Source organism: Phycodurus eques, chromosome 16, assembly GCF_024500275.1.
Source record: "Phycodurus eques isolate BA_2022a chromosome 16, UOR_Pequ_1.1, whole genome shotgun sequence".
Lineage (NCBI taxonomy): Eukaryota > Metazoa > Chordata > Actinopteri > Syngnathiformes > Syngnathidae > Phycodurus > Phycodurus eques.
The window spans coordinates 18,332,530-18,357,204 of NC_084540.1; the positions used below are offsets into that span (position 1 = coordinate 18,332,530).

A 24,675-nucleotide genomic window follows, 5' to 3' on the forward strand; every position below is an offset into this window, starting at 1 on the left:
TGTCGCATTTGACCAACTAGAAGCTCACAACGGTTCAGTCAACTTAACTGCCTCTTTTCAACGGTAGTTTCGCTTTTATTTTGAACGGCGCACAGGCAATGACGTGAATGACGTCACTAACACGGAAGTGCATCCTCACGCGGGAAATGGAAAGTTCAGTTGTTGTTTATAAATGACAGCAAGATGTCGTCTGGCGTAATGGACAAACCAGAAGACGCAGCCGGTGAGCGGAAGCGCGCCCCCCCGGTGAAGGTCCTGTCCGGCCAGCTGAGGACTGCGACGGAGGTACGGGGGAGCTCCGTTTGGCTCGTCAGGCTGGGCAGGGCTCTTTCCCTGCCGGTCTCGCTGGTGTGGATGCAGGGCACCGTGCTGGAGGTGCAGTTGGAGCTCGGCACCGTGCTGCTCATGGACGAGACGGGCACGTTCACAGTCCAGGGCGTCAACAGTGTGCCTAAAGGGAAACCGTGTTTGTCTTCGGGTAAATAAAGCGAGAGTTTGTTTGGCTTTCTTGTCGGCCAAATGTTTGTGAGCTATTTAGATTTGTTTTATATTTCAAGAAAAAAACGGTAATAAGCCAAAGTAGCCTATAATTTCATTCGTCCAGCTCCAACCACCAACGGTACATTTTATACATAAATGTGCCGCAACCCTGGAAACGCATGCACCTGAAAAACAAAAACACAAAACTCCAACTTCTTGTCACATTCCAAAAACGTGTTAGGTTCAACGAAGACTAAACAGACCATGTGTGAATGTTGTTTGTCGATATGTGCCTTGCAGTTTGAAGTCCGAGGTGTGCTTTGTCTCTCGCCCCAAGTCAGCTCGGATAGGCCCCAGCATACCCATAACCCAAATAATTCCTTTTGTACATAGCCCTATATGAATAAATAGATTTTCTTTTATAAGTTGTATTTTGTGACTTCACGTTCACGCACCTGAAAATGACACGACTTTTTAACCACCCCTTCGCCCAGGTAAATATGTGATGGTGATGGGCGTGGTCCAGGCAGTCTCCCCGGAGCCGGTGGTCCGCGCCGTCAAGCTGGCCGACCTCTCCGAGCACGCCACGCTGCACAGACAGATGTGGAAGCTGGAGGTGGAGGATCTGCAGCGGGTGCTGGCTCGCCCCGCCTCTGTCGGACCATGACAGCTGGAAACAAAACAGACCTCACCAGACACCTCGATTATCGTATGAATAAATTCATTAGTGTGTTAATTTATGCAGATAATGTTCTAATTACAAAGCACAAACAAGCATACAGATGTACTTAGAAGAAAAAGCTTTATTTTGTGTGTTGCCTGTTAATTTTGGTAACACTAGGAGAAAACCGACTTATGTGGACTGATTAAAATTAATTTCAAATGATTTGGCTGTGTGTGAGTGTTGAAGACTGTCGGGCAGACGGGACAAAAGGCTTTACAACATGCTACTTCCATCACCCTCTTCACATGAGCAGTGCCTAGCAAAGCTTCTTTGTTAATGCTCCCGTTTGTTCGGCCAGCGGCGAAGCGGACACCGATCGTCATGCCATGATCCATTCTGGCTTACTTCCCAGACACCTTCGAGATCACCTCGAGTTAGAGTACTGCTTCTCTTCACGTGATCTTCATGTCATTACTTGATGTCCTTAAGAAGAAAACTGTATTTTCCAAAGTCATTGTCGTTGGGTGCTATAAGGTGGTCTTTTCTGGCTTTGGCCAGTTTCATCAAAAGCACTTCCCGCCGCTCCATCCACTCCCGGAGCTCCTGTTCACCGTGGGCCAGCTTGCACAAGTCATCTTCCGTGCACGTCCCTACGAGGAACCTGTACGAACACACCAGTGAGCGTCAGTTGGTAACACTGCTGTAATGGCTGCAACACTAAAGTTGTATGCATTAAAGATGTTTGGTGCAACTTACTTGTGTGGAGCTTGGAGGGGAATGCGATGGTATTTGTGAACATTACTGTCCACGACAACCAGATATAGTTTTACACAAATAGTTTGATACAAAATGTCCTCTAATAGTGGCCGAGCGTGGTAATTTACTGAACTGCAAGGCATTTCACTATGATTACACGTTAAGCTGGACAATATCCAACTACTTATGTTTTGCAATTTTCATCATATATGTAGCTATTTATTCTGCAGCCATCCACTATTTTAGCCTCCATTGAAAAAAGATAAAATGCTGGTAGTTATGTCACTGAAAACAGAGGGTTTCTTAAAGAGGCATTTATGTGGTATGTGCAGCCGCACAGGGCAGCATTTCCAGCGGGGGCGCCGAAGAGGGGTCTCGCACAGGGTGCCATTAAAGCTAGGACCCGTCAGAACCAAAACGAACAATCTGTACTCAGCGGCCCTAAATATGTAGCAGAAAGTGGAGCAAACAATTTCAATACAAAAGCACATCTTAAATGATATTGAAGTAGTGGAAAGCAAAGACTTCAGGAATTAGAAAAAATATTTTAAAAAATAATAATATTCTCCTGCTTTGCCACCCAGTGTAAAATTTTGTAGTATAATGCAGGCAAAGGACATGGACTGCGTCGTCTTAACTGTGGTACATGTGGCGGACCGTGTAAAACCCGAATGGTGGGCCACAAATGGCCCTTGGGCCATAGTTCGGACACCCCTGCTGTAGTTAGGCAACGAATACATGATAAGAGACTTCTCATTGTACTGGAATGTATGCAATTAGCACTAAGGTCTGAAGATTGGAGCTAAAAGCCCTTGTCTAAGTCTAGCCATCCCAAAGGGTTAAAGACTAATGTGTGTTCCGTGTTCCCACAAAGCTCACCTCTCACAGACTTTGAAAGTGCCGGTGGGAAATCGATACTGCCAACAGTTCTGATCGTCCTCGCAGTTGAAGACTCGGTCTTTGTGTTTTTCCGAGGTGATGTGCTGCTGCCACTGCTTGTCGCTGTTGCAGTTCTTACCGCACAGCCAACAGTGATTGCCAGCCTGCACCGAGCACAGTCATCATCAGAATCATGCTAACGAGGTTTGGTGCATGACTATAAGCAAGAATTGAAATTATTAAACATATATATATTTACATTTTTAAATAAATATTGAAATACAATACCTTGGGTCCCTTGAAAGATTATATATCAATCTGAATCAATATCAATGACCATTGTTGGCTATTTGAACAGATTTTTCCACTCTAAAGTGGGGGTACATCCGTAGCAAATAACTTCTTAATTCTTTTTTTTTTTAATGTGAAAGACCCCACACATGACAAGAAAAAAAATAATAATGCTCTTATAGTGTGTACATGAGATCACCAAAAACGCGAGTCACAAATAGGCATCCAGACTGCCATGAAATAAATCCAAAGAAGAAATTGTAGTAGACGGACTACAAGAAGCTAGGCTAACTGTTATTTGCGTCCGGCAACAGTGCAAGCTTCCTAAATGGTTACCGTTCCATTTCGTGTCGCAATCACAGAGTCCATTGCTAGGCCAAACTCTGTTGATCACACAGATAGGATTTTCCATATTAATTATTAAACTGGTTATTTTTTCCAAGCATAATGGGGGGAAAAAATAAAATAAATCACTCAACAGCCCCCACACCACTGGGTAATAACTAAGATTAATATTTTGGAGACATTTGAGAATCGGGACTGATCGCCAAGAAGGGGAAATTCTTAAATTAGGCCTGATTGTCGGTATGTGTGTACCCCGCTTGACCCTATTGTCAATGACACGTTATCCGTAAAGGAAATTGCTTTCTATGTACAGTTGTCCACCATTGGCCTTCTTTTCGCTTCCAACTCACCACTTCTTCCACGTAGTCTGTTGGCATGTGGATCGGCTTGCCGTTCTCCCTCACAGAGATATTAGCGTTCTCCTCACCCCAGCCCGCCTTCTGAGACTGCAGCCACTTGTCATAAAGCTGATCTGCATCTGCAACTAAATAAGCACGAAACACGATTGTTGGCGTCACATCAGCCATTTCAGGTCTGCGAGGAAAGGACTCACTGTTATTTTCCTTCATGAAGGTCCAAAGGTCTCGCTCCTCCACACTGTGAGCAAATGTGCAATTGCCAATATACTGGCACTTCTTGCCGGCTGCCACATGCATGCAAATCTGAGAGAGAAAAAAAAAGACACATAAGCTGGTGACTTTTCCTTTTGATTAAAATCTCCTTATTGTTGGCTATGTACCTCAAACTGAGCTGGGATCGGCTTTTTGGTAGGAAGGGCTCTAATCGTTGTCCATTTTTTCCTCTCAATGGAGCTTACAAGAACCACACGCTTGTCTTTGGCCCACCTGTAAAGAGAAAACTAGTTTAGCACCAGGAAACAGTCCTGTCACTTCATGCCCACAGATCAACTTACGTGTGCCTTGCTTTGGCTGAGCAATACTTTTTGTTCTTGTCCGCTTCACTTAGCTGCCCATTTCTCCAACACTGGCTACAAACAAACATCATCTTCAAATTTTGAGGCCCGAACCGTCTTTGGCCTAAAAACTGATGATCACATTGAAAGGACAAGTTTAAAGTTTTTTTTTTTTTTTTTTTTTTTTTTTAAAACAGCAGAAATACAAAAAGTTAAGTGTTACCTGGGCACGTCGCAGTGCAATATTTGAGTTCCAATATGTGGTGGCCTCTTGAACAATACTTTCATGACTAATACCTGTGTGATGCCAACAGAAATAACTCAATATGAATTCCATATAATGTCCATTTTACTCCCACAAAATGGTGTGATGGTAAATCTCTACTCATTGAACATTTTTCCATGTACACCTGCAGAATTCAAAGAGATCCAATAGAAGAGTTCAAAAGTGTAGACCCATCAACCAAGGTAGAGAAGAGTTGTGTAAAGTGTCATGGTTTCCGCCACCTTTTGTATAGATCTGTCTTGTATTTTTCTCTTTCTAAATCCTGTTAACACTATTTACGTCATTACACAATACGAGATGGGCAAAATATTATAAACCGTCTGTGATGTTCAACACCACTACAAAGTACAATAATAAAAATACTGCAAACGTATCAGTTGGCTTTTGTCCACACTCTGGGCTCTGCTTCTGCAAGTACAACCCCAATTCCAATGAAGTTGGGATGTTGTGTGAAACATAAATAAAAACAGAATACAATGCTTTGCAAATCATGTTCAACCTATATTTAATTGAATATACTACAAAGACAAGATATTTAATGTTAAAACTGATAAACTATTGTTTTTAGCAAATAATCATCACTTAGAATTTTATGGCTGCAACACGTTCCAAAAAAGCTGGGACAGGTGGCAAAAAAGATTGATAAGGTCAAAAACCGACATCAATGTGTAAAGGATATCACCACATGGGCTCAGGAACACTTCAGAAAAGTAATGTCAGTAAATACAGTTCTGCGCTACATCCGTAAGTGCAACTTGAAACTACTATGCAAAGCAAAAGCCATTTATCACCCGCCGCCGGCTTCTCTGTGCCCGAGCTCATCTAAGATGGACTGATGTAAAGTGGAAAAAGTGTTCTGTGGTCCGAGGAGTCCAGATTTCAAATTATTTTTGGAAATTGTGGATGTCGTGTCCTCCGGGCCAAAGAGGAAAAGAACCATCCGGACTGTTATGGATGCAAAGTTCAAAAGCCAGCATCTGTGATGGCATCGGGCTGTGTTAGTGCCAATGGCATGGGTAACTTACACATCTGTGAAGGCACCATTCATGCTGAAAGGTACATACAGGTTTTGGAGAAACATATGCTGCCATCCAAGCAACATCTTTTTCATGGACGCCCCTGCTTATTTCAACAAGACAATGCCAAACCACATTCTGCATGTGTTACAACAGCGTGGCTTCGTAGTAAAAGAGTGGAGGTACTAGACTGGCCTGCCTGCAGTCCAGACCTGTCTCCCATTGAAAATGTGTGGCGGATTATGTAGCGTAAAAACGACAATGGAAACTCCGTACTGTTGAACAGCTCAAGCTGTACATCAAGCAAGAATGGGAAAGAATTCCACCTACAAAGCTTCAACAATTAGTGTCCCCAGTTCCCAAAAGTTAATTGAATATTGTTTAAATAAAAGGTGATGTAACACAGTGGTAAACATGACCCTGTCCCAGCTTTTTGGGAACGTGTTGCAGCCATAAAATTCTAAGTTAATGATTATTTGCTAAAAACAATCAAGTTTATCAGTTTGAACATTCAATATCTTGTCTTTGTAGTGTATTCAATTAAATATAGGTTGAACATGATTTGCAAATCATTGTATTCTCTTTTTATCTATGCTTAACACGACGACCCAACTTCATTGGAATTGAGGTTGTAGAAGCAGGCAGCTGGCCACAGCGCACACTTGCAAGTGATAGGACAAAAGCCAGTCCGCCGAGTGACACGGAAGAGAGGCTCCAACACCCGGTTGTCATAGTAGCGAAAGTTGGACTCGACATTTGCCCAGCAGGATATACGTGGCAGGATGTGGGCTAGTTTACTTGCATGGGACCAAACAGGCTGATTTCAGCTAGAAATTTTTTTTAAAATGTCTCCTTTAGGTCAGAAGGACTATGTCAATATTGTGGAGGTCTACCTAATTACTTGTACTTCTGTTTTTTGTTTTTTTTCAATAGAAGAGGAATCTTACGGCACTCGTGCTGCAACATCCAGACCTTCAGCTCGATGAGACTGTGAGCGTAGAAGCACTCGTCCTCTCTGACACAGCCGTACCGCACTTCATGTCGACACAGGTCGAGCTGGCAGAGGGGATTCAACATTCGGATTTTTGAATATCGGACCGTGTTCTCCTTTAATATGTGGACCAGGCATCTGGCAGAAAAACGGAGCAACTCAATGAGAGAAACCTGTTTGCTCCAGACTGCTTCCTGGATGAAGAATAGCCGCCAAGTACTTACTTATGTTTCTCAAAGTCGTGCTTCGTTACCGGATGAGAGCAAAGCGACGGGTTATCTTTGTTGGTTTTGCTGATTATTCTAGGTTTATGGTCAAAACACACCTGAAGACAAAACATGCTCTTTTAGTCTTCCAACTCGGCACAAAGTCTGCTTTCAGATGAACAACAATCCTAGTCGCTGACATATGAACACCACTCTGACTGCTGCTGGTTATTTCTCAGAAACACAAAGAGGGCCTCCTCGCCACATCTGACATGATGAATCACTACTTGGGAAGATAAGACTGTCAGTTTCACCACCAACACGCTGATGGAGTGAAGCCGTATACTCACTCCGCACAGAAACACAAAGATCTCCGGGTGCTCCTGTAAGATCTTCTCCACAGTCAGCCTAATGTTGGAGCTGGGCCCGAAAGGGTCGAAAAGAAGCTCCCGAGATATAAGGCCTATCCGCTCCAGCGTCCAAACGTCGATTTCCTCCTGACAGTATGCAAACGTGCAGTGGCCAGGATAGAGACAGTCTTTTCCCACAGCCACCTCTGGGGAAAAAAATTTAAGTGTTGGAGATGAACAGAGTGTGTTCTCAGGAATCAATAGAAACACTGTTGGGTAATGAATAATAACAAATGAAGTTCTATACGAGCAACTGCACCTTTGCAAATGTAATAAGGTCCAACATATTGGGTTTTTGTCGGTCTGGGCCGAATGAGCCTCCAAGTTTTATCAAGTGAATGCTTTAGTCTGCCAAGTAAAGTGTCTTTTTTGCATTTGTGCTCTTCAGTATGAAGCGTGTAGTCCAACACGGCAGGTCCTGTAGACACAGAGCACATTTTAGATGAGACAGCCGTCGTCCACCTTTTCCTCTGGACATAATTAAAGGACACTCTCCTTACCTGTTCTGGTGTAGCAGACTGAACATGCCTGTTTGAATTCATGAGTTTCAGCTAAGGGGTTCTTGGTTTTGCTGACAGAATGGCCCTTCACCTCAGGCATGCCCACAGCCATTCCCATTGGCATTTCACTGTTGTCCAGCTGTGTCCAAAATAACATTACAGGTGAAAAGTGAAAACAGTCTGAACTCACACAGTTGTCATAATTTGAGACACACAATTACCTGTGGCATGAATGTATTTGAAGAATAATCTGAAAATGTAAAATTAAAAATTAATACATGATAAATCACTCTGAGTGCGGGTTGTGTGTCTGTGTGAGTCGCAAAGAGGCACAGACACGTACATGATTGCAGCTGAAGGTTTCACAGAGAGCACTCAATGTACACGCCAACACAGCTCTGCAGCTGGAGTGCGGGCTCATTTTTTAATCGTTTTTGAAACTTTATTTTATATACCTGCAGAATTTTTTTTAAATTCAAATTGGAAAGACTTAACACAGTTGCGTTAGTTTACCCCATCTTCAAGGCACGATAAACACCTTATGTTTTGAAATCATAACGACCCTTTAGCAAATCATGAGGGATAGCTATCATACCTGTTTTAAAGTCTGATAACGAGGGGCTTTCCAGGGTGTCCAGGGGCTGGGTCAGGGTTTCAAAAGTGTCCATCCCAAAATAGACACTGGATCCTAATTGGTTATACAGCGGCGGGAGATTGATAGTGCACTGCTGGGTGCTGGGCAGGAAGGGGTTGATGTGAGACGGCATGAGGAATGGACTCGGCATGGAGGTGGCCGAGGGCATACTGGGTGGCCGAGGAAGAGGGCACTTCATTGTGGGTAGGACCTAGGGAGAGAGAGAGTTAGAAAGCGAGAACTCCACATTTGAGTCACTAGCGAGATCCTGTGGGAGGGTGCAGGTGGAGTCATTTCTACACACTAACCATCGCCGTTTCTGGGCTGGCCTGGTCTAGCAGGTCATCCAAGTCGTTACCGATGATGTCCCCGTCTAAGTCTTTGTTGGTCTCAAACAGGGAAAGTGGCTTACTGGATCGGGAGCCATTCATATATGTGGATATGGCGAGAGGGGTGGGTGAGGGCGCAGACACGGGCAGAGATAGTGATTCAAAACCTGGAACCTCTGACAGAGACATCGGTGGAATACTGCTGGAAAGCGGGAGCTCATCTACTGCTGTCTTATTAAGAGGTGGAACAAAGACTGGCGTGGGAACCAAAACACTGCTGTCCGGTACCAACTGTGGCACTTCTGGGACAAAAAAAACAAATAAGCAGCAAATAAATAACATATAAAAATAATTCTAACTTTATTGTCAGAATGCATTGTCAGAATGCTGACCCACTCAACATACTGAACATAATATAGATTATATTGTTCCAAAAAAAATGACACCAAAAGTCAGAAGGACGGTTGAACACTTGCCAATTTCTATTTCTTCAACTGAGGATGAGCTTTGGGATGCCTAAACAAATGCAGATAAAAATCTATGAAATAGGGCATTTATTAGGAACATAGACATTATTAAGTATTGTGTACTGCTGGCACCTTGTCACAAGTGGCATCCTGATGACTTGATCCCTGCAAAACATTCAAGGCCGGCTGCAAAAACAAAAGAAAATAAGAGGACCCTCTGCATATTTACGGTCCGGCTTTTGCAAATTCACTTATTCATTAATAAAAATGTTTTATTTTTTTATTTTTTTGGGGGGGGTGGGGGTTAGTCGCAGAAAAACGCATCTATTTGTGATTTTATGTAAAGTGGCAAAAAAAGTATTTTTTATATTATTTGTGTGGTAAAATACTGTCTATCTTACGTATGTATTGTAGCGTCTCCTTAAAGTAGCCAACGAATGGTAACTGTTGGCTGTAAATACGGCAAAAATAAGATCAGACGAGTGGCCAACGAAGCAGTGTTGCTTTTCACCAGGAGAGGCTGCTCCAGGAGCAGCCCCATCAATGTAACTCCTGCACTTTGCTGTGCAGTCAAATGTTCATGTTACCCCTACAGTAATTCATTATCACTATCATCATCATCACCAGAATTGTTTACTGAACCTTGTGTAGCTACCCATTTACATATAAGCAGTTTACTGTACTGTATTTTGAAGGGTACAGCAATGTCTGAAGATGTTTTTGTTTGAAACAACATTAAAGTGTTTTGGGATCATATTGTGTGGTATAGTTATGGTTTAAAGTGAGCCACTTTTAGGGGAACATCAATTTTTGTGAGAATTAAGTAGTAGTAGAGGAGGTCCACTGTAGCTACTTAACAAGGAATTCAGACTCGAGCACGAAAACTGCTTGGAGGCCAGGCGACACTTACCTTCGTCCTGATGTAAGCTTTCCGAATTTTCAGTCCTAACGTTTTGGCGAGGTCCTGAGTCAGTTGTATAACACTGGGATCCTGACAGAGAAAACACATTCTGATCTCTCTGATTTAGACGAGGTACAAGGTTAATTCGCCCGGCTTATTTAGCTAAAAATGTAAATAAAATAGTAGTTCATTAATAGTTCAGTATGATGCAGTCTACATCTACTAGAAATGCAAGGTCTCAGAGAACAGATGTATTGGGCTTGGGATATTCCAGCTGTGGATGTCAAAACTGAGCATTATCTTTTTTTATTTTTATTTTTTTATTTTAGACTTCTCTTGTATTGTATCCCATTAAGATAATAAAGGACTTGGGAGTACCTAATATTGTGGCAACGGGGTATTTAAACATCACACAACAGGGTGGCCATATAATTGTGGGATGCCCAACCTAGTGGTGGACTTCAGCGCTTTGTTTTTCTTCTTCTTTTCATTGTCTCATTCTAGGACAGTGGTTCTTAACCTGGGTTTGATTAAACACCAGTGGTTCGGCGAGTCAGTCTCAGGGGTTTAGGGGCGATCAAGACGCACACACAGTCTGTGTGTGTCCACTGCGTTTACCCAACGCGTACGACGCTCTAGGTCTTTTGGTGTCACCAAATCATAGAAAGCCTTTGTGATACTAAAACAATTTGTTCCAATGTATCTTTGTGAGCACTTCTTTTTGAGGATACAAGATATAAAAACGAAAGGAACCCATTTTGTTGCGAAAATGATACGAGTGGCACTTGCCAAGGTGAAGCAGAGCATTCCTGTACCTCTCTCTGTCAAGGCAACAGCAAAAGTTACATTGATTTGCAGTAAATATCCTCTGAGTTAGGTTTTTGATTTTTGAGTCAAATACATGATTTGTTGGTTTTGTTCTTTGAACACTGATTTTATGTGTAACTGAGCTTGGTTTATTTTGTGCACTGAAAAAGGTACCACTGTTCTAGCATCATTGTTAGGGTTTTATGCATGTCAGACCAAGCAATGTTACTGTATCTGCTCGCTCACATGAGCATCCATCAAAACCAGCTATCACCACCACTTTCATTTCAAGCAAATGTTATTTTGCCTATGCAAAAGCCACTTAAATGTTTCACTGGAGTCTTTTCACTCAGCCTCTGGCCTTAAATTACTGACTGAGGCAAAACAGGAGCATTTCCCAGATGTGTTTTACTTACCTGAGGTACAGCTAGAGAGCATTTGGCCACAGCGTCGTAGGCCTCTTGATGCCTCCCCATCTCCTTTAAAGACTTAGCTTTTCTGTACAGCACTTTATAGTTGCCTTCATTCAACTGCAGGGCCTTTTCACAGTCTTCTAGTGCTTGATCATACAGTCCCTGAGAAAGAGACATTGTTTTAAGAAGCGTGTCAGTATTAGACCGATTAGGGTGTGGTTATATAGACATTTTACAATTCAACACGAAGAGGAAAAGGTTGTTCTTTTAAATAAATAACTCGTCGCCAAACATGCGTCACACTTGCCAGGATTTAACACGCCGGGTTCAAAAGTAGGGATATGTTCCCGAACATGAGGCATGTCCAGTGACGCTTTCTTCACAAGAAAGCGTGAAATCTCGTTACAAAGAAAGATTGTTGGGCATGATGTGCCAATCCCCCCACATCTCCACCACCTAGTTGGCTGCCATTAAGTGCAATATGAAACCACACGTATGAGAACCTTTTATGGGTTAACACACAAACAACAATTTCTAAGGTAAAATCAAGCATTTTGCTATATTGGCTATATTTACTCAACTGCCGTGGCTATATTTACTCAACTGCCCAGCATACTGAGACGCATTAGGGTCACATTAGCTTTCGTTAGGGGCTGGGGAACTTTTTAAAAATACAAAGAACTAAACTCCATTGTGGAGATCAAACTTGGGAAACAAACTTGCTGTCTTTGAAGGTGCATTAACATGTCCAACATGTTTTCCGAGACTTGGGAAGTTTGTTGAAGCACATACGGCAAATACTTGGGTTCTGACAACTACGCGATTTCTATCTCTGTTCTAAACCTGGTGCCAAAATGCTCCCATACCGCTGACCTAAATGAGCTTGGAGGGTCCGCAAATTCAGAGTCATTAGTCGTACTAGCCATGTTTCTTCCTCTCCTCCGGTTCGCTCTCCTCACGTAAATGAACAGAACTAGCATTAGCGGTAGCCACAGTTTTATGTAAACAGTCACAATTTCAGTTTCAATACATTACAGACTTCACATACATAGTTTTATTATAACGTTGCATTTATTTATTCAACTGCGCAGCCAGCAATTAATCATGGCAAAACTTTTATTATCGTGGAGGGCATTATGTAATTATCATCTAATTATTGTTGCTTTATCACATTAAAATGTAATATTTTTGAACTTATGAAGTTAACATTTAAAAAAGAAAAAATATGGTGCTGAAGTTTCAAAATGGAGGTAGACCCTGCTTGCCTGGCTGAGTTGATATCAAAAGTTACAATTTTAAGTACTTCTCGTGCATTTTACAGGTCGTAAACACCCTGTTTGGTGTGTGACATTTCTCCAAACAATGCGATGAAGAGTCCATAGAGTAGCATGATTTGTTTAAATATGCGATAATGGAGCCTTTCCACCGAAGTCAAAGCACCGTTCCATTTCGGTGAGCCACAATCACAAATCACCATGTTATTGCCTATCCAGATTGGCACGCCACAACGTAAGAGGTTAAAATAGCCCATGTGTTTACAATTCCACCTACCGGTACTTCATATTTCATATTTAGTCAAGTTGTGGTTTGGACACCAACTGTGGAGGAGTTTGCAGACATACCAAAATCAACTCACCGGAATGATGTTCAAGCATGCGGCGGCTCGATTTGCATAAAGCTTTTCAAGTAAACCCACTGCAACGCAGATGTCCTCCGAATTGGCGTAATCGGCTATATTCAAGGCTTCTGTGTACATCTCAACGGATTTTGTCCATTCGCCCTCTTTAAACACGTCGTTGCCTTCTCCGAAAAGATTCCAAACAAGATCCTTAATGAACATCTGAAAACCAAAAAGACGAACAAACAATGTTCATACTCGGGAGTTGGTTGGTTTTTCACAAGTTTAATAACGTGGATGAGTTTATAGCTTACTTCATAATGATCTTGAGTTCCAGGATATGGTAGTGTTGATCTAGGACCAAAAAAGTATTATGTTATAAATTGTGACTTGCTTGTCACGTTGGGGTCTTACTAAGCGTACGGTCAGATATTTCATTAGACCCCAAGCTCACTGGTGGGAACGCCCCCGAGACTGACAAGACTAATCAGTCGCGGAAACTCCTGAGACTGAAACATTGCTTGCGCTCTCACCAGGAAGATGTCTGGGAGACGTCTCCGGACAATATGACAACCAATTCTCCCGGAAGTCACTGATATAGGCCTATATACAGAATATATATTATAGTCTTTAAATCAATATATAATAGTTGGTGTGTCTGTGTCTGTGTGTGCGTGCGTGCCCCGCGTTCAACCGGCAGAGCGGGGACATCCAGATAGTTCCCGAATGACGACAACGCTTTAACCTCCACAATATTGGGGCGATCGTTTGGATATTTTCAGAGGTTGACGTGGGCATACATAAAGCTGTCCATATACATTTTGGTCACAACTGCTTGCAGTTTTGTGACATTAAGCTACTTTAAGGTTTTTCTCTATAATAAAGTGGTGTCGCCAAAAGGTCTCTGCGACTCCTGGGCGACCCGGCTCGTCTCCGGGAGACGTTTCCGTAACCAATGAAGACTTGAGTCGCCATCAGGTCGCCAACTAGTCTCTAGGCCAGTGAGACAGGGGTCATATGTTTGCAAAATTCAAAGCTGGAAACTTTTAAAGGAAATTTATGGGTAAAGAAATTGTGGGTCTTGTCTCTTAAATGCAGCTTTTCTTGGAAGTTGCAGGCTCTTCTTCTGTCTCATTATTTGGCTGCTTCATTTTTTCAGAGAAGCTATCTAAAGATGTTTGTTTTTTAATCATTTTTTGCTAGCTTGTGGCCTTACGTTTTCCATCGTATCTTGTGACCGAAATGAGCATTTTGACAGAAGCACAGCCACCTCATTTTCTAAATAAAACTTTTTAAACACAAGTGTTCATTACTCAATTTGTGGGAACTAACCAATTTGAGCTTGTACACTGAACAACACAACAAAATCTTTCACTCCAGATAGCGTCAAGCACCAAATGTGACTGTTCGCTGTTGACACTTACTGTATAAACTGTAGACCTTTCTGAATCTCCTGCCAGCGACTCTTCCTGTCCAGCTGACCAATCCGAGACATGACTGTGTGCTCTTGTATCCACTGCTCGGTGTCAGTGCCTGGGAAAGAACAACACAACAGGCTTTTATTCATTCATTCATTCATTCATGATAAGACGCTGACAGAAATAGATGCAGTCCAGCATCCACCCTCAATTATGATACAGCACAAAGGCCCAGTGGTAGGCATAAATTATATCACTTCAATTATATCAAACACGAGGACTTCCGTGTTTAGTAGTGACGTCACACGCGTCATGCTGGAACAATGTCGTTAATGGCATTTTTAATTGGCTGGCGACAATTGAAAAGATCGGTTTCAACAACGGGCACGGCACCAGTCAAATGGGTGCTAGAGTAACTTTGTCCACCTTTTTTTTAATGAACTAAATAAAAACGCCTACCATATGTTTGTACCATTTTACGCCTCATTTCTTAGTAAACCTGATGCAAGTTAGGGGGTGTGAAACGGACTGCAGTCGGCACAGGTTACGTCTCTCCCGATAAAAGGTGCCACATTTGACTTTGTTCGGGGTAGACGTTTCGGAGTAACAAACTGTCAGCAGGGTTGTTGTTGACGACGACAAGCTGACGTTTTGTCCGAGCCGCTGTTTGTTTAATTAGGTGTGCTGTGGGAGGCACACGGCGGGCTCGTAAGTGGACGTGTCCGATGATGGACGCATGACTTTAGCGCACATGTGCTAGCCCCACCAGTGTATTTAGCATTTATGCTCCCATGGCAAATCACAGCGTTTACTTCAGCGGTGGAAACGCGGACGGAACTTGCAGCATGGCGCTACCTGGCGTAGTTTATAGGAAATAGACTGACCCCCAACAAAGTATAGGCATGTCCCAAGTTTAAGTAGTTCTCCTTCGCAGACAATAGCGATTTATTCCATCTTCCCCCCCCATTTGGCCGGCAAACATCCCTGTTTTACCCAGACAGCATTGCACACTTACATGAAGGCGTGTGTGAGCCAAACAAGTCCCCGAGCCAGCAGCATTCAAGGGTAGGAAGCGATTTTTTTGATTTAGCTAAATTTAAAAAAAAAAATGAAATAAGCTAAATGTGTAAAGCCAAAGGCCGCATAGAGCTTGTTCTTCTTCTTTGCTGAGTAAACAAGGAGCGCACTCAACGCTGATATAGTGCTGCCCCCTAGTGCGAGGAGAAGGACTAGCACATGGCAACGCCTTCAGAATTGGTCAAACATGGCCAATAAAATGCATTATTGACTGAAATCGAGGCTATTTCAATCCAAAAACATCTTAACAGGTCAAGTTACATTTGAACATAGGACCACTTATTGGATAGCAGCTTGACAATTCTGACATCCATTTAACATCTTTTCTCATGCTATGAAATAAGGTTTCTTATGTTTAAAATGTAAATTGACCTTTTACAATGTATTTGTTTGAACTAGATTGAGTTCAGTAAATATGGCCACATAATGCTTCAAATTCAACATACGACCATTTTCAGCTCTTTAATACCCATAAAATGTATTGAGACACTGTTGTGCGTACTCATTTGGAAAAGTGTGTTTTGTTTTGTTTTGTTTTTCACCAAGAATTTTTTTTTTATTGGGACGTTTGTTCAAAACAAAACTAAGTTGATAACTCGAAACTTGCGTTGACTGTTTAGTAAAAATATATTTTGGATAATAATTTGGGACTCAGTTTATATTGCTATCTTTTCAAATACAGAATAACAATTCTCAGTTTTTACATGAAAATGGTGGAATAGTGACATCAGCCTCGCAGTTCTGAGGCTGAGGGTTCGAATCCTTCCTGTGTGGTTTTTGCTTGGGTGTTCCCCACGTACTCTGGCTTCCTCCCACATTCGCAAAAACATCTGCATGTTAGCTTAATACAAAACTCTTAAGTTGTCCTGTCTTTGGCTCTACAGTATTGTGTGCCCTGCGATTGGCTGGCAACCAGTCTAGGGTGTACCTGCCGCTCACCTCAATTCAGCTGGGATAGGTTCCAGCGCACCCGCAATGGGCAAAAAGAAAATGCATGGATATAGTTACAGTTTTCAGTGGCAGACAGCACAGTGGTTAGCATGTCTGCCTTACAGTTCTGAGGTTTTGGCTTCAAATATTGGCTAAACTCCTCCTGTTTGGCGTTTGCATGTTCTACCTGTACTTACGTGGGTTTTCTTTGCGTATTCCAGCTAAGTGGGAGTATGAATGGTTGTCTGTTTTCTATGAATTATGCCCTCACCGTTTTGAGTTTCTGGGTTTGACTCTCGGTTCCCGGCCTCCCAATGTGTATTTATCTACATGTGCCCAACAATTGACTGGACGACCAGTCCACGGTGTACACCGCCTCTTTCCCAAAGTCAGCTGGGAAACTCTGATGAAGATAAGCATTATCAAAAATGGATGGATAACTTATTTTTACACTTGTGTAACAATGAAGATTGCGACATGACCTTCTTATGCCACCTTTTTTGTCATCATTAAAGTTAAGACTGCAGGTTTCAGCGTTTTTTTTTTTACATGTTACAATGGTTACTTTATTTCTTCACATGCATGGCGGCCTTCTCCTTGTTTTCAGTGGCGTAGACCTGCATTCCACAAGATAACAGAGAGGATTGTTCTGTCATGCGATAAGTTCGCAGGACAAAATCCACTTACCAGTTGTATGCATGCAACAAAATGTGTGTGTGTGTGTTTTTTTAATAACACTAACAATCAGATAGATACACAGTGATTGAGAGATGTTCAGTGAACATGTGATGGATATGGAAAGGAGTTGAAAGGAAGCTGCTTATCTCTAATGAGGAACTGGTACTCTGTTATCAAAAACATAATAATAATTAAAAAAAGAAAGCAACAGAGCCTGATATTAGAACATAACATATGATGATGTGACAGAGCTGAAAATGTACTTTAGAAAAAATACAATAACAGGATCAAATATGACTGAATTTGTCAATAAGACAGGCTTCAGTGGTGAACTCAGATAAGTGCAGTCATTGTAAGTAAATCATTCTGACAATAATAATAGATGTAGTTGTTTTATGGAAGGCGAGTGTATTTTATTCACAAAGTTTCCAGGTTTATTTATGATGGAAAAGGATGAGTTCAAATCTCACTTTACCAGTTCAGTTTGGTACTCTGTTATTACATTTGTGGTACCTGAGGTATGTAAACAAAAAGAAAACAAAACAAAAAAATCCAAGCCAGCCAGTTTGACAAACACTGGATCGGCTTAGCTGACCAATGGTGATGCTCAGGAGATTATTCAGACGACATCTAAAAAAAGATCCCCACTCCGTGTTACAAACACACAGAGCACGGATGTGAGCAGTCTGCAGCTCAGCAACCTGTCTGTCGCATGCCATGACTGCCCTTCACCACGCATTTTTGCTCTTTGCAGGTAAGTTGGCTGTTTAACCTCAGTGGGAAGAACAATGTTGTCTTTTTAAAAGCACGGATGGAGACATTGACAAAGGTCAGCCTCAAAGGGGAATTTAAAGTAATAACTAAGGTTCCGCTGCGTGCATTTTTGAATGTGTCGTACGCCTTATGAGATTCAAAACATTTGAGGATTAAAAACTATTTTGACCAATGTACGTTCATGTGAATTATTCCATAGTTTTCTTTGAAAGTCTTGTTTTTACATTTACGGAAAGTGGAGGGAGCTTCCTGACACGTGTGGATTGGCTTTTTGCTTTGGACGCAACTTTTCAAAAAGACCAAAATGTGCATGTGCATCCTGGCTGAGGAATAACGACCCAGCTGTGACTGCATTGCCTTTTTTTTTTTTTTGTTATTGTGTCTTAAGAAGGACTGTTTTCAAAACTATTTATTAAACTTACACAGAGAGATGCACATTTGTATTTTTATTCAGGTTTAGTAAAATGTCAGAACATACATTTGTGTCCATAATTTTCGGGATGTAGCCTTTCAGGCATATGAGAGCAGTTTCCTATGAGTAAGTGCAAAGTCAACCACTTGAGTTGGCAAGAACGTGTATTTTTGTGCAACCCCCCTGTCTCCATGCAGGCACAGGAACTTAAGTAGGTTTTACAAATGTACAACTTTACACATAAGAAGATAAACTACGGATAAAAGTATGACCTGCCCATGACACCTATATGGAAAGGGAGTTAAGGAAGAAACATGGATTTGGATGCATCGTGCAAGTGTAGTAGCAGTCTGTTGTAATATTTGCACATTAAATTTTTCTTATGAAATCTGATTTCTAGCTAAAAAAAAAAAAAATCTAAATATTAATAATACGCTTAAAAAAATGGATGCCAACATGCATTTCAGCTTCGTCTTCTGCAACCTAAAATCAAGATAGTTATGCATCGATGCATCTTTGACGTGGTGGTTTTGTTGAATTCAGATGCCAGAGTGCATTGAAGTCGGTTAAAGGTGTTAAACTGAGCTCTTTTTCTGTTGTCGCCTCTGTTGCAGTGGCTGCGGCCTCTGCAGCCTCTCCGGCCGCGTTCTCGTCCCGGCGCTCCAAAAGAGGTCTTCTGGAGCTGGCGGGGATCATCAGATGCAGCACGGGGAGATCGGCTTTGGCTTACGTTTCGTACGGGTGCTACTGTGGACTCGGGGGCCACGGCTGGCCCCGAGACAGGGCCGACTGGTGAGTGAAAAACCTCCCCTGTTTCACCACGCAACGTCAAGTCTGCTTTTATTGTTTGCCGTAAATATCGCCTCGGGCGTACCTGATTATAGTGCGAAAAATATATATATATCCCAGTTGACACCCTACATATGACCCACCTATACATTATGTGGTACCCAGGGTATAAATTAGTGCCCATGAATCTCCAGGTTCCCAATTTCCTTTTGGGAAGGATGTTGCTGAGCCTCAAACGCCACACTGAGCCACCTCCACAGGCACTTCTGAATTCCAGACCCCAATCTTAATTGTCACCATCTTTTCATGCTTTTCTACTTCAAAGCAGCCAACTGCAAAACGAAACACTCTTGTGGCCATGCTCACCCCCGCCCGCATTTAAAATAATGTTGTGATTCCACACGTCACTTTCTGACCCTGTCTATATGGTACACTGTTTAACCCTCCCTCACACATGAACACACACGATGTAAATCTTCCATTTTGGCCCCAGGTGCTGCCACAAACATGACTGCTGCTACGATGGCGCCGAGCGCCAGGGATGCCAAACCAAAACAGACCGCTACGATTGGACATGTGATGGCAGGACAGCGGACTGTGGTATTGTTTTCTCTCTCTCTCTATGTAGAGTATAATACAGGGAAACCTCGAAAGTGGGAGAAAAAAAAATAATACACTGGTGCCTTGAGATACGAGTTTGATTCGTTCAGTGACCATACTCGTGACTTCATCTTTTTTCATTCAAATGAATGGAAATTCCATTAATTCACTCCAGTCCCCCCCCCCCTCCCCCCAAAACAAACAAACAAAAATGTTTGTAATGTGTATTTTAATTTTGAAAAATAGGACGCCATAATATTGTACTTTATAAAAAGATACAGTACAGTAATAACATAATTAAATAACAGAATTAAAATGAATACAAGTATTGAAGCAGCTTTTTGTGAGTGTTTACATACATCCCACACTGTCACAATATCATTTGAACACGCAATCACATATGACAGTGCATGTATCAAAAATGAAGGCATTATTTTTCAATTTGACTCTTTGTTCTCATAGAAACTTCATAATGAAAAGTGTCATGTGAATGTGGAAGTTATTAAAGACACTTATCCAGAGGGTTGCAGTAACAGTGAATCGATCAACATTTTTGTCACCGCTGGGCTGTGGAGACTCGATTATTTCAATTGAGTTGGAAAATGTATGTTTCATATATACCAAATATTACTTCTATTAGTTTTACACAACCTTCACATGTTTTATTGTTCCATAGCTCTTAGTCAGCACAGTACTAGCTTTTTCCGGCCATGTTGTGACGACTAGCAGTTTTTTTTTTTCCCAGTCTTTGCATGTACCCATTCCCATGAAGATAAGTTCGAGTGCAGCCGGACAAAGATAATTGCGTGAGAATGCTGTGGAAATGAGAGGGTGTATTTTTTCTTTCCTTTTCTTCTCTGTTTCTCTCACTTCTATATAACGAAGGTGTTTCTTTGCTTGCACTTCAGTAAGGGGTAACAAATGGTGACGACTTGTACCTTTTCCTCTCTTTGCAAATATTTTTCTTTCTTTCTTGTAGTAAAAACCCACAAAGACAAGATTGCTTCCTTACTTATTCTGTCAGAAAAAGTTTTGCCCAAAACACAATGTTTCACTTTCTTTCATTTGGGACACCTCATACATTTAGTTATGTAAAAGACTAACTATGCTTGCTATACTGCATATTTGTTGTCGCTAGAGTCAGAACAAAACCTTCCTTCCATCAAGCCAGGGTTTGTCACATTTCTGTGACAAACCCTGGCCAAGCCACTCCTCAGTAAATGAGTACATTCTGCATAGATATCTTTTTTTTTTTTTGTATGCCTTTGGCAAGTGTTCATAGGTCTGTAATTTCTGTTTTACACACATTAACATATTTACACTCAGGTTTTTCTAATGGGTAAAGCAAATTCCTGACCCAATTCATGTCAAGTTTCAAATTTGTCAGCGCTTGTGTCATTAATCTACATGAGTGGTTTCATTTTTGTTCTTTTTAGGTTTGGGTGGTATAACAATATGTATGTACACTTGCGTGACTGTGAAAGGCCATGGAACTGATGGATTTCGTTCTGATATTGAAAGAAACTTGTTTCAAAATCCAAACAAATCAGAGCACAATTAGAATTGCGTTTGATTTTAGATCTTTCCATGAACAGTGGATGCAAATCGGCCATGTCACACATAACCTGCTCAACAGGCCTCGGGTACAACACAGACGGCGGAACGTTTGATCAGCTTTCTTCAAACACACCTTAACCAAAGGTGTGTTTGAAAAAAGTAGATATTCAAATCGATATATACTACAATGCTGTCAATCACTGTTGTTCTGTATGGTTTGTATTTGTTTTTTTTGCATTTGCTCTCCTGTCAAATCCCCTTTTCCGCTTTTGACTAACACAAGCGTGTCATCCCTTACAGACGATTTGACGGACACATGTGAGAAGCTGCTGTGCAAGTGTGACCGAGATGCCGCCAAGTGCCTGAGAAATTCGCCCTACAAAAGGAAATACGCCCTGTGGCCAAACTGGTGGTGTGGCCACCACCATCCAATGTGTACCATTTACTGATTCAAACAAAACAAAACAAAATTATTACGACAACGGAAGAAAATGCTGTTTATGATCAACGAGCACACGTTGTCACCGAGGTACTTTTATTCACTTAATTACTGTGTGAGACACTGAATGTTTTGTAATAGCATAATTGGTCTTCTGGTTATGTGGGAACACTGAGCTATTGGGGAAACAGTTTCTAGTTTCTATTTGCATTTTTAAAGTCTTTGATGAATCACATCACAGGGTGCTGTTTTCCACTATGTCACTGAATAGGGCGAATGAGTGACCGCATAAAGCCTTAACTTTATTTGGAGGAAATGTGGACAGTGAGTGGAAAATGAACTTATTGAACTCATTCACTGCCATTGTGTTAATGATGTCATCGGCCTGTCTTTTTCTTCTGGAATTTAAAAACAACTGCAGCGATTGATCGGAAATCATGTCAAAGTACTGTAGTTACCATATAGATAACCGATGATAGCGCATGACAGTAAATATTTGTATAAAAAAAATACTCTTTAGACTGAATATAAAACAAATGAAAAACTTTTAAGTCAATGGTTACTGAGCGTGCCTTCTTGTGTTGCGTGATGACGTAGTCTTAATTTCTTACGATTTACGCCAATGTGCAAACTAGTGCCAATCGTAACCTCAAATAGCCGTTCGTAACCAACAAATGTAAACTGAGGACCTCTTGCACTACGTGTAAGTGCTTTAATTTGTGAACTACCCAAATGTGCCAGGAGATGACGCCAGATTCTGTCTGCTAAACTCCTGTGACGCCAATCACTACGTGGTTTAAATACCGTTTGCTGAACAACAAGTATAACGCCAAGAACACCCGCACCTTTTTAGCTATTTTTGTTTTGGATGAAAGATTTAACGTCATGTGGAGCGTTCATTGCTGGAAAAAAAGCTTAATTGACGGTTTGACGGCATAAAGACTCCAACTGAAAACGCAAGCTGACGAAATATGCAAATTACACAAAATAAATTGCCATAAATCTAAAATCGACGAATGATGAGCACGTTTGAGTAAAAGGCACGGACGGGGTTCGAACCCGCGATCTTCGGTTTACGAGACCGACGCCTTACCACTTGGCCACCGCGCCTGCGCGAAGGGCGCCACGTCTGACGTATATAAAGTATACATAATATATATATATAATTTTCTGTATTTCAAGGATTGCCCGTATTCAATTTGGGTGAATCTATAAATGAATCACAAGTCTTTAAAGTTAACAATTCCCACCTTTTAACATAATAGGGGGAATCATGTCAGTGGCATCACAGTCGTTTGTGTTTACATCGCAAGATCTAGATCTTACATAGATCTAACTCCAAGCATGGTACTATAGTAGTGGTACGCGAGCTCCTCTAGTGGTACTCGAAAAACTCACTGCCGAAGTATATATAGTTACCGTTTCAGGGCATTTGCATTTAATCTATATTTAATTTCATTTAGTTTTTTGTTTTGTTTTGTTTTTTTTAAATTGTATTTAACTTATGTGCAATACAGTACATTTGAATTCCAGTCCAGTTTATTTTCCAACATTTGAGGCCAGTGTTAATGTTCAAACTGTGCATAATGTTACAGTGGCTTACAATAATATTAAATGTACTTTTTAGGAATACAATCTGCGTCTCATTTCGTTTTTGATAAACATATAAGCCTACTACAGTGCTGTGCTTTAATGTTCATCATGACAGTGTTACTTGGCGAACTAAGTGGAGAACTAAGTATTTTTTTTTTTGTGGTACTTGATGTAAAACGTTTGACAACCACTGATCTAGTAAAATAAACAAACTTCCGATTTGCCTAATTCATAAAAAGAAATAAAGGCTTCAGATTTCCCCGATGCAAAAAAAAAAAAAAGTGAGCGTTCACTGCACTGGTATGAATTTGCAGCTGACAATTGTTTAACCTTTGTTTGCATTTTGCACACCTTATTACTTTGCTGATATTTTCAACCGGCTTTAACCGGCTTGCAAACAACACAGGTCTTTCTTTCTTTTTTTTTTATTGTATAACAAAATCTGCACACAACTGACGGTGGCAGGAAGAGGTCAATAAAATGTAATGTGATGCTAATCCGCAACAGAAAAGGCCCGACATTGAGCTTGCATAACTAATAACGCGGAAAAGCACATGGCTGCCTGTGAGTCTTTTTTTCCCTGTTCTTCCTGAATCTTGCAATATGCATGGGGCCTGACTGTGTCGTCTCATTATGTTTATTCACAAAAAAAAAAAACATCAAAGCTATATCCTCGCCTGAGGCTTTTTTTTTTTTTTTTTTTTCTGAGGCAAAAGGGGGTGAGGAAGAACAGATAGAAGCTGTGTTCAAAACAAATGAATACGGTAAGAATTTTTTCCAGTAGGATGGTTTTAGCTGCGTGGGAAAATAAAATCTGATGTGGATTATTCACCTTGACCTGTATTAAAATCGAAGACTATCTGTGGGAAAACAGTCATCCCCTCATTCTTCTACATGATAACAATGCAAAGTTTGCATGCATGCATGTCTTCTAAGGAGGCACATACAAGTTATCAAATGTTATCTATACCCTCATAAAGCACTTCATTACAGTTTCTAGAAGTAGATTTTCAAATGAAAAGCTACACAGTATCACAATAGCCTCCCAAAAAACGCTACCGCACCAAAAGGCAAAGACGTATATACCAACAATACTATTTAAAACCTTGGATAAACCTCAGTGATAATGGATTGAAATGGTTACTAGCTGCCGTTCTTAGTTTTTATTATATTTCCCGTAAATGAGGTGAATCGACGACAATGGATCGTTGCCATCTGTTGGAATATCTTTAGCATAACATCTCACACTAGGGTAACCGACATTTTAAATAAAAAAGAGGACATAAGCAAACCAGCCTCAGACTAAGGTGAGAAGATAAAGACCTCCAGTCGAGGAAGAGACAGTAGACAGCACAGACACATCGGGGCAAAACGACATCTATGACATAGAAAATGACTACGCCATGAGTCCTGATTGTTGTCCACCTGGTACTAGGCAAAAAACGCAACCCAATGAAAGGAAATGCACCACCCGAGAGCACCAGGTTGAGAAACTAGAAGAA

General features: G+C 41.3%; 3 protein-coding genes and 1 non-coding gene across 5 annotated transcripts; 2 read left to right on the top strand and 2 right to left on the bottom strand.

Annotated features, from left to right (window-relative positions):
* Window positions 1-117: 117 nt before the first annotated feature.
* Window positions 118-1,375, top strand: rmi2 (RecQ mediated genome instability 2). Its single transcript, XM_061700791.1, has 2 exons — window positions 118-478; window positions 975-1,375. Exons 1-2 carry the CDS (start codon window positions 184-186, stop codon window positions 1,145-1,147), a joined length of 468 nt encoding a protein of 155 aa, XP_061556775.1. The 5' UTR covers window positions 118-183; the 3' UTR covers window positions 1,148-1,375.
* Window positions 315-15,487, bottom strand: zc3h7a (zinc finger CCCH-type containing 7A). 2 transcript variants are annotated; one of them, XR_009770085.1, is made up of 24 exons: window positions 15,340-15,487; window positions 14,331-14,439; window positions 13,221-13,260; window positions 12,925-13,128; window positions 11,292-11,450; window positions 10,078-10,158; window positions 9,300-9,353; window positions 9,177-9,216; window positions 8,680-9,002; window positions 8,333-8,582; window positions 7,959-7,987; window positions 7,738-7,876; window positions 7,497-7,655; window positions 7,178-7,383; window positions 6,846-6,946; window positions 6,578-6,759; window positions 4,552-4,625; window positions 4,329-4,459; window positions 4,155-4,260; window positions 3,969-4,077; window positions 3,766-3,899; window positions 2,780-2,943; window positions 936-1,805; window positions 317-665 (listed from the first exon to the last, which is right to left on the bottom strand). XR_009770085.1 is itself a non-coding variant. In XM_061700763.1 (23 exons), exons 2-23 carry the CDS (start codon window positions 14,399-14,401, stop codon window positions 1,616-1,618), a joined length of 2,946 nt encoding a protein of 981 aa, XP_061556747.1. In that variant the 5' UTR covers window positions 14,402-14,439; window positions 15,340-15,487; the 3' UTR covers window positions 315-1,615. The 2 variants fall into 2 exon arrangements, 1 of the variants encoding a protein (XP_061556747.1); XM_061700763.1 differs by having other exon boundaries at window positions 315-1,805.
* Window positions 15,488-17,641: 2,154 nt separating this feature from the next.
* pla2g10 (phospholipase A2 group X) lies at window positions 17,642-22,131 on the top strand. The gene is made up of 4 exons (XM_061700790.1): window positions 17,642-17,763; window positions 18,810-18,987; window positions 19,478-19,584; window positions 21,442-22,131. The coding sequence occupies exons 1-4, from the start codon at window positions 17,727-17,729 to the stop codon at window positions 21,588-21,590; spliced, it is 471 nt and encodes a 156-aa protein (XP_061556774.1). The 5' UTR covers window positions 17,642-17,726; the 3' UTR covers window positions 21,591-22,131.
* A 487-nt stretch (window positions 22,132-22,618) lies between these two features.
* trnat-cgu (transfer RNA threonine (anticodon CGU)) lies at window positions 22,619-22,690 on the bottom strand. The gene has a single exon. It is a non-coding gene; the product is annotated as a tRNA-Thr (tRNA).
* Window positions 22,691-24,675: the final 1,985 nt, after the last annotated feature.

Bases quoted from the DNA above. Each gene is read 5' to 3' on its own strand.
- rmi2 (XM_061700791.1), top strand. From the start codon at position 184: ATGTCGTCTGGCGTAATGGACAAACCAGAAGACGCAGCCGGTGAGCGG. The intron at 479-974 runs GTAAATAAAGCG...CCCTTCGCCCAG, and splicing joins GAAACCGTGTTTGTCTTCGG to GTAAATATGTGATGGTGATG.
- zc3h7a (XM_061700763.1), bottom strand. From the start codon at position 14,401: ATGTCTCGGATTGGTCAGCTGGACAGGAAGAGTCGCTGGCAGGAGATT. The intron at 13,129-13,220 runs GTAAGCTATAAA...TTTGGTTTTCAG, and splicing joins GAACTCAAGATCATTATGAA to ATGTTCATTAAGGATCTTGT. The intron at 6,947-7,177 runs GTGAGTATACGG...TTTTGTCTTCAG, and splicing joins TCTTTGTGTTTCTGTGCGGA to GTGTGTTTTGACCATAAACC.
- pla2g10 (XM_061700790.1), top strand. From the start codon at position 17,727: ATGACTGCCCTTCACCACGCATTTTTGCTCTTTGCAG. The intron at 17,764-18,809 runs GTAAGTTGGCTG...CCTCTGTTGCAG, and splicing joins CGCATTTTTGCTCTTTGCAG to TGGCTGCGGCCTCTGCAGCC. The intron at 18,988-19,477 runs GTGAGTGAAAAA...TTTTGGCCCCAG, and splicing joins CCCCGAGACAGGGCCGACTG to GTGCTGCCACAAACATGACT.